Consider the following 9,959-nt stretch of genomic DNA (forward strand, 5'->3'; position numbering starts at 1 on the left):
AACGCAATTAAAACCAATTTTTTTAGAGCTTAATGAATTCTGATTTATTTCATTCAATAAAATCACCTACAATCTCAATTGCAGACTATATACAGTGTATACCGGGTGTAAAAAAATAATAATGATACTTTCTAAAAATACAGTTTTGAATAGGTTTTGTTGATTAAATTTTAAAGTTCCGACTATTTTTGAATAGCTTAGATTTTTACACCTTTAATTTCTGTACATGTTGTAAACAAAAATTAAAAATTCTCTATATGTCGCGATGGAGGTAAGAAGAGCCATCATAGGCAATTTTATCCTCGTCGGGATAACTACCTAGGACATCATGAGGTCCATAAACGTCAGCAAGGCTACTGTGTGTCGCGTCAGAAATCGTTTGGCTGATTGGGACAACCTTAAGGACAACCCCGAGAGTAGAAAACCCACAAAAGTGAAGCCTGAAAATATCATGGATGCCTTTAAGGTGAATCCAACAAGGGAGATGTTAGAGTATACCAAGATAAAAAGGAGCATCAGTCTACTGTGGGTAAGACCATCAAAATGCTAGAGGAAGGCTGATTAGAATAATTGAGAGGCCACTCCTTTCCCAATGTCAAAAAAAGCTCCGTCTTCAGTGATGTTGACAATACTTGAATGTTCTGAAGCACAAGAGCAACCGAGTAATTTTTATATATGATGAAAAGATCTTTACCGTCTACAACAAGCAAAATGGCCTGGTGGTATACTTTGGCAAGGCTTACAACAGCATCAGGACAGTCACCAAGACCAAATATCCTGCCTCTGTGATAATGTTTGGGGTTGTGGTATCAACTGGAGAAAAAATACATCCAATTTGGGTTTCTGTTGGATATCGGTTTCCCAGGGCCGACTACTTGATGATGTTGAAGAAAAATGTGGTACCATAGATCACCAAGACTATGAAGAAGTCCAACAAGGCCCACGTACGTATTTCAGCAGGACAGAGCTGTGACCCATTCTGCTAATATTGTACTAGAGTGGATGGTTGGTAAAATGAACTTCTGGTCCAAGAGACTTTGTCCCCCTCAGAGACCGGATCTGAATCCAATGGATTACTCTATTTGGTGGCAAATTAAGAAGAAGCCCTGCAAAGTCAGCTACCCGAATATTGATGTCATGAAGACCTCCGTTAACTAGTAGTGGAAGATCATAAAAAAGGACTACGTTGCCAATGTGTTCAAGAGGTTCCAGGGAAGTTTGGAGGCTAATATTGAGGGTGGCCAGATTTATAATTAATACGTACTGTTGAGTAAAAAATATTATTTAAAAAAATTGTATGTACATCATCCTGATCAATTATGAGTATTTTAATGACGACGTAGAGGCAGGTCTCAGCACTTTTTCTACACCCGGTATGGACGGTTGCCTGGATAACCTGGGTTAAATGTTATGAAAAATTATTGCAAGAACGTGTTCATGATATAATTCATTCTTTTTACTGGAAATAATATTTCAAATCACTATAAAATACCCAAATCCCGTATAAATAACAAAACGTTATTATAAGTGGATACTTGTAAATATAAACTTATCAACTGGATACAGCATATTGAGCTGACAAAGTACAGCTTCCTTGAAACCAGAAATAGAAGTAGCAGCCTACGTATTTGTATCGATCTTGTATCAATAAGACTATTAACCTGTTATTCAGTAATGTTCTGAGTTATAAACGACTTATTGTTATTATGAAGGGCTTATGCCTTTTCTTCTTGAGATATCTTGGTCCTTCTTGAAGATACTTTTTTCCTTTAATTGCCGCTTCTTGAAAGTTTTCTATGTTCATATGATTTAGCATAATAAATTGTTTTATTATTGAAAGAACAGAAACTGTCGCAAAAACGTAAATACTATCTTTGGTAAGGTTAAGAATCCTGATAGTACAATGTTTAGAAAATTCAAAGAAGTGTGGAATAAGCTGGATAAGGTAGCTCAATAATTTTGGTGGAAGTTGAAAAAGATTTGGAACAGTTAAAGAAAAAGGCAATAAAGGTTATAAGCAATTTCCTAAGAAAAAAGTCCAAGGGCAGATTACGGTGAGGTGGCTGAACTGTGTTTGATACTGCTGGATTAGGAACCTAGCCGAGGCATTCATTGGGCCAAGCTTGCTGCTAATCACCCAGTCCATTTGATGGCCAGGAATATTTATGATTTATAAATAGTTATCAAACTGGAGAGAATAAACAACTGTTCAAAACTTGTAAAATAAAAAATCACTCTATAGTTTTAAAGAATCTTCATCTAAAACTGATTTTTCTTTCCATATATTTCAATAATAGAATATTATAAAGCACACCAAAAGACGTCTAACCTTTTAATCTGTCAAAGACAATGTAACTATGCAAACACCTTAAACTTGTGTAACAACATAATAAATAGATAAGTTTGAGAATCGAATGTGAATTGAATTCAAGATTAGAAAATAACGGGTTTTTTTAAGCGGACCTCGTATATAGGTACATTGTGTCCTAGCATAACGCGGTTTCATACACTGCAGATTTCCCATACCGTGGTGTGGAATTATTCTGAATTGTGATGAAAATCCTATGTACAATGGGAATGTTAAAAAAAAGAGTGATGAATATTTTGAAATAGTCCAAGAATAATGCTCATGAACTTTTATTAGTTCAGCTACAATCAGCTGTGACAAGAGGGAGGAAGGAGAAAAGGAAATGTACATGGAAATTTTCTAGAATTACTCCGTTGTCAATCCCCAATTTTATTCAGAGTTCAACAAGGACATACAATTGTGAATCTACTAAAAAATCCTTAGAGTTACACTCTGTCTTTTATGAGTATACACGAATGTTCAATCAGGTTTTGAATATATGTAATTAAATCTATTTAGGGAAAGATATTCACTGCTCAAGAATTAAATAATAATGACAACTTCTAAAGAAAAGAAAATTCCTTCCTCTGATTACAAATTCCAAAAACAAAACGGGCCTGCTAAAAACTTAAGGTATTTACTTATTATATAAACATTCAATTAAAAAGGTTGCTGAACAAATATTGGTTATGTTCCGATTATTTAAAGTTTACAATAAAGCAAGTAAATAAATACCCGATTAAGATTAAATTTCACTATTATTTTTTACAATATCTTGTCTGCCTTATTTTATTGAAAATAGTTTAATATAAAAAAAATATTTTTTTTGTTTATACTATAATTGATGATATGTAATTTATTAAATTAAACGTTAATTACATAGTGAGGAATCTGTATATTTACAATTTATACTTTGCAAATGATGTGTTATTGAAATCAATATAATAAATGATGCGCATTAAGGCATCAAAATGTTTTGAATGATGGAGCTGTACTACAACATCAATCTTAAAGAATTTTCTTAGTCTCTTTTTTCTTTTTATACACCATGCAGTAAATACATTTAATATTATACTCGTAATAGGAATGATTGATGTACAAGAATAGGTACTAGGGCACCTTCATTCCATTCAAAACTGACGGTATATCACATGTTAAACACTAACAGAAAGTAAAGGTTCTGTCATAAATTTAAATTACTCCCGTGCATAGTTTTGTTGTGATATGAACTTTGTTTTGAGCTTAAATATTTCACATTTTATAAGGATTAGGGTGATAATTATCTTTAAAAATCCTTTTGAGTTGTGCTGCGGTACTTGTGCGGTACATCTGCAGACAAGTCGTATCGAACATTAAACAGTCCCCATAGGGACTGTTTAATTTAACAAATTGGGCACAATCAATCAGCAATTTTGTGGTCGGTACCGCAGGGGGGGTCTTACATAATGGATTATTATGGAATTTGGAAAAGAATTTATTTCAGCCGGAAAATTGGGTTCATTTGTACTAAGGTTTGACATGTCCTGAAAAAACATCATTTAAAAATAAAATAAATCATTATTCTCTAAAAAAATTGTTAGTCGATAAATATTGCCAACAATTTTATTTAAAAAATGCTTTTTATTTTTAGGAAAAAAATGAAGGACACATAATTTATCTACAAGAAAAGTCATTTCACAATAGCATTTTTAAAAAAATAGGGTTTTAAATCGTAAGTATTTTTTGTTTTGAAAAAAAAAAAAAAAGGAACATAGTAAACCTGACAATTTAAATAATGTTTGAGAGTAGAGCAGCTTATTTCGTCATGACGTGTCATTAATTTTATCTGTGAGATGAAGAAAATTAATTGCAGTGACAATGTACGAAATTAGTCCGTTTTCAATCTCATTTCTACTCTTAATCGAACAAATCATCAACGTTACTTCCTTTCATTCATGAGCACAAACACTATAATAATTATAACAGCTTTAAAAAATAAATAAAAAACACTGTTCAAGTTCCCAAAAACAGCCAAAAAACTCATGTAACTACCTAGCTCAATGGACAACGCTCTTAGGAGAAGTTATTTTCCTGCATGCGGATAGGAACCTCTTAGATTTCCATTTTCCATTATTTGTTTTGTTTATTTTATAAGATATGAACATTTTTCATACTTAAATAAAATGTTTTCTGTCAATTTTTTGTATTACTGCAATTTAAATCATTTCAAGTCATATAAGATTCATAATTTTTTGTGCTCTTTTAACTTATTAATAAAGTTTATCTATTTTAAGAACTATTACGCTAATGCACTAAAATTGATTTGATCCATGATGTCTTATCGACTCAAAAGAAAGATTATGGAAATATATATTCTAAAAGGGTGTATACAATCTATTAGATAAAAATATATAGAACGATAAAAATAGAAATATAATAGTTGATATATGTATTCTTTAGTGTGAAAGATTAAAAATACCAGGTGTTCCAAAGGGCGATGTATCATTTTGAGATATATTAAATTTAATTATAAGATATTTTGCGGACACTCAAAAATGAGACTTACATATACTTATAATTATAGATGTTTGTTTGATAATGAAAATTAGCTCTAGATAAATAAATGAAATTAACTTTCTGGTTATTTTTTGGATAAAATTGATGTTCCATTTGAATTTATTTATCAAAATATCTAATGTGTACTAGTATGAGCCTGTACGTTTCACGGACAGATGGGGTGGGGGGCACACATTTGGACATAAAATGCTGTCAAATATATAATGTTATTTAAAACTTATGTTTGTCTATGTGAATCGAATGTAAAAGTACCTAATTTATTCTAGAACAATAATAGAAAAACCAAAACGCATTTTTTTTGTAGCCTCCTGGGTTTGATAAGAAAAAAAAGGTTATGTTTGTCAGAATATCTCCTAAACAGGTATTGTGTACAGTGATAATCCCACAGTTACGCATACTTGGAAGACAACCCAACAAATTGCAAAGATATCAAACAACTAGTAACAGTAAACAATCGTCAGATAACTACGTAACAATCCTCTCAGTATCTAGATAAACCAAATTTTTAATTAATTTTTTTTAAATTTTTTTGTGAATGTTTTTTCTTAATCACGAATAAAAAGATGATTCTAATAATATTTGTAAATTAAACCCTGTTCAACCCCATGGCAATTTACTTACCAACTTCTAACTTGCCTAATGTAAAGATCCCTTAATACATTTATTAACCACAAAACAACTTTAAAACTACTTTACCTCCAAATAATTTAGTATCCTGCGTAATATCCAGTTCATATGGGCCATAGATACTTCAAAATATTACCAAATTAATGTGTCAAATTAGTTATAATATGCCACTATTTGGCTTTATTGAACAGATGAAATTCTTGTAAGTATTCAATCGAATTGCAGCAATAAGTGTTTATTTGAATTGCAGCAACAGCCCAAGACGAATTTATTGGTTAATGTAATCTCCCCTTCATGTTACTACCTGAAAAATTATTGTTATATATATTCATAGCTATAGGTTTGGTAACCTATGTATAAATGTTCCGTGTGTATTTTGTGTATAATAATATATTAATATGAGAGTCATTCTGTATTCTCCGCGTGTAGAATAAAGTATATATATAAACTCCATATCCTCATATATCTCATATCCACGTATATCATATGGCGCAGTCGATAAACCAGAACCAATCTTAAGAAACATAATGGAAGAACTTAAAAGTAAGAAGTTTGACTTTATAAAATCAAAAGTTAAGGCATACAAAGGTCATGTCACAAGGAGCATTAATGAACTGAAGCGTTCAAACAGAATGGAATTAGTAGAAATTTACACATCTTAGAGGATATTTTAAAATTAATGGAGTTGAAGTCTGAAACAAAGGAACAACAAGAGGATATCTTGACGTTCATGGAAGAAAGAGATCGCATGGATGAAGAAATTATGAAGGAACTCACGAAAAAAAATGGAGGAATTAGCTGGCAAGGAGCATCAGCATCTGCCTTCAAAGGATGGAGAGTGTAAAGTATACCGAAAAATTGTATATAAGGAACCGGAACTATTGAGAGGAAGCATGGATTTGAATGAGTTTATTGAATGGAAACCCAGTTTTGAAGATTACAGGCAACTAGCAGGAGTTGATAGCTACTCTCACGCAAAACAGCTAGCGAATTTAAGATCATTCATGGATATAGAAATGAGGGAGAAATTAAGAGTCTCAATTGGGATTAAAGAAAACACAGTGTTATCCATTCCTAAAATTTTAGAAGAATTGAGGAAATATTTTCGCTCTCAATATAAAATCATTCTTGATAAGGTTAAATTCCATTCCTTATATCAAAAAGACTTATATGTAGAAGTAACCCGAACTGCAAATCGTGCCGAATTAAATGAAAGATGTGGTAATAAAGACTGTTTCGAAGAAAATATCAAAGTTAAATTAATTGTGGGACTTCGGGATGAAGAAACGAGGAAAAAACTTATGGCCATAGAAGAAAAAGAATGTACACTTCAAAAAGTTATTGATAGATGTAGAGCTGAGGAAATGTCGAAGAGGGATGACGAAAAGTTAAATTCTGCAAAAGTCAACAAGATAACAAGAGGAAAATTCAGGGATCAAAGCCTTAGTCGAAACAAAAATAGTTTTAGGAAAAATCCTCCTGAAAGAAAAATGAAATAATGGATTGTATATTCTGCTCAAGAGACCATATTATAAATAAATGTCCTGCTTGGAAACAGGAATGTAGGAATTGTAAAAGAATTGGTCATTTTAAAGATTCAAAGGCCTGTAAAAATGGAATTGCAAGAAACAGAAGAGTCACGGTAAGAAACGTGACCACATTTAGTCCCTCACCAGCAATACAAGTTCGATTAAAATCTCTGGATGGAACATACTTATGCAATTATAGTTATGCAATTCCGGATTCTGGTAGTGAGGTATCTATTGCGGATGAATTTTTTTACAAGAAATTGGAATACCACTTAGACATTTAAATAGACCTTCAGATTCTCGTTTAAATGGAGCTACTGGAGCTACTTTTAATCAACTAGGATCCATAATTTTAAATGTAGGTTTGGAAATGAGGAAATTAAAGAAGAGATTATAATAGTAAAGGAAAATGTTAAATTTCTAATGTCGTGGGTATTGTGTAAAAAATTAAGGATTTTACCGGAAGATTATCCAAGTCAAATTGAGCGAGGTAAATGGAAAAGAGCCAGAGAACCTAGTGCTCGTGGAATCAAGGAAATGAAATATATTTCCGATGAAGAAATTAAAACCATGAGAGACAAGCTTGTGGAGGAGTATCCTGATGTATTAATTGATGGAAATCAACCATTAAGAAAGATGAAATGCGCACCGATAAAAATATCTTTAATGGAAGGAGCAGAAACTTGGAAAATGTACACAGCAAGGGCGATTCCCTTTGCTTATAGAGAAGCTACGAAGAAGGAATTGGAAGAATTGTTGAAAAAAGGAATAATTGAGCCGCTAGGAAATAAACCTACGGAATGGTGTCACCCTATGGTTGTGGTGGGGAAGAAAAATGGTAAGGTTAGACTAACAGTGGATCTAACAAAATTAAATAAGTTTGTGAAAAGACCTATACATCCTATGACTAATCCTAAGGAGATAATTTCAAACATTAAACCTGGAAATAAGTACTTTTCCACGTTTGATGCAATTAAAGGATATTGGCAGATCCCTTTACATTATGAGAGCCAAGACTTAACAACGTTCATAACTCCGTGGGGAAGATTCAAGTTTAAAAGATGGCCAATGGGATTAAATGCAACAAGTGACGTATTCAATCTTATGATGGACCAAGCTTATGGGGAATTGCCAAATACAAAGAAGTTGGTTGATGATATTTTAAAATATGATGAGACATTTGAGCATCATGTTAAAAGTGTCAAGGAATTTCTTGATCGAAGTAGGAAGTTTGGAATATCACTCAATAAAGAAAAATTTCAATTTGCTAAGCCAAAGGTTGAGTATATTGGTTATATCGTCGGAGAACATGGAATTAATATCGATCCCAGAAAAACAGAAGCTCTTTCAAAAATACCAGCTCCTCAAAACAGAACTGAGTTGAGATCGTTCATGGGAATGGTCAATCAAATGAGCGGATTTTCAAAGGAAATAGCCAACTTATCTGTCACATTGAGACCTTTATTATCCAACAAGAATGAGTACATATGGACTAAAGAACAAGATGACATATTTGAAGATGTCAAGAAGTCTTTGGTTAAATTACCTCAAAAGAGTCACTTCATGCCGAATAGAAAAACTGTTTTAGAGACTGATGCTTCTAAGAAAAAAAGTCTTGGGTATATCTTAAGACAAGAAGACAATGAAGGAAAATGGCATCTTATTGAAGCAAATTCTAGATGGTTGAGTGCAGCAGAACAGAATTATGGAATGACAACGCTTGAGATGATGGCCATATATTGGGCAACCAAAAAATTAAATGTTTATCTTCAAGGATTACCTCATTTTCATATTGAAACAGATCATCAAGCAATTGTAAATATCCTCAACAAGAAAACTTTGGACGAAATTGAGAATCCAAGACAAAAAGAAATCAAAGAAAGGACGCAAATGCGTTATAACTTCACTGTTGCTTGGAAACCAGGAAGAAAAATGTTAGCAGCTGATAATTTGTCAAGAAATCCATACTGGAATCCGAGGAAGGACGACATATTGGAGGATGTGCATACGAATGAGGTTGCAAGAAGAATATTAATAAGAGCTGTATGTGGTAAAAAAATTCAAACGGATCAGATCAAGGATCGAAGATTAAGAAAATTGAGAGACCAAGCACAAGAAGATGTTAATTATCTAAAATTGATAAATTTTATTAAAGACGGTTTTGGAAATAATATCAAAAATCTCCCTGAAGAATTAAAACTCTACTGGAATTTGAGAGATAGTCTATCGATTTATGAAGGTTTGATTATCGTCAATAATAAAAGAATTGTTATACCAAGAGTAGCTCGGAAAGAAATATTGGAAAACCTGCATGTATCTCATCAAGGCATAGTGAAGACTAAGCAGCGTGCCAGAGAGATAATTTATTGGCCGGGAATAGATATAGACATCGAAGATATGGTGAGAAAGTGTGAGGAATGCCAGAAGTTATTACCTAGTTTATTAATGGAGACTCAAATTAAAGGACCTAAAATGACGAGACCATTTCAAGCAGTAGCTGTGGATATATTTTCTGTAAGTGGAAATAATTTCTTGGTTTATGTAGATAGACTTTCTGGATATCCTGCTTTACATTATTTTGAGCATAGTGGATGCACATCAAGAGTGATTAAGAAAGTAATTGAGAGATTCTTCATTGATTATGGTTAAGGGTGATAATTTTGGTAAGAATAGAAAAGCGTGCGAGGAGAAGAGAAGGAATACTTATGGCATCATTGATTAAATAATATACATCTTCTTCTATCAATCATGAACGTTATCATTCCCGCCTTTATTATTCAGTATTAATATAATAATATTAAATGGAGATAGTCGATAGGGAACTGAATAAAATGACTAAAATAACGTCGCCTTCTGTCTGGATTTCTGAAAATGGAGGCCTAGGAATTTTGAAAATACTT

At 32.4% G+C, this 9,959-nt stretch overlaps 1 protein-coding gene across 1 annotated transcript; it reads left to right on the top strand.

Moving 5' to 3' along the window:
* The first annotated feature begins 6,315 nt into the window (after nt 1–6,315).
* LOC121125429 (uncharacterized) lies at nt 6,316–9,708 on the top strand. The gene is made up of 3 exons (XM_071891375.1): nt 6,316–6,917; nt 7,512–9,109; nt 9,251–9,708. The coding sequence occupies exons 1-3, from the start codon at nt 6,316–6,318 to the stop codon at nt 9,706–9,708; spliced, it is 2,658 nt and encodes an 885-aa protein (XP_071747476.1).
* The last annotated feature ends 251 nt before the right edge of the window (nt 9,709–9,959 follow it).

Source organism: Lepeophtheirus salmonis, chromosome 10, assembly GCF_016086655.4.
Source record: "Lepeophtheirus salmonis chromosome 10, UVic_Lsal_1.4, whole genome shotgun sequence".
Lineage (NCBI taxonomy): Eukaryota > Metazoa > Arthropoda > Copepoda > Siphonostomatoida > Caligidae > Lepeophtheirus > Lepeophtheirus salmonis.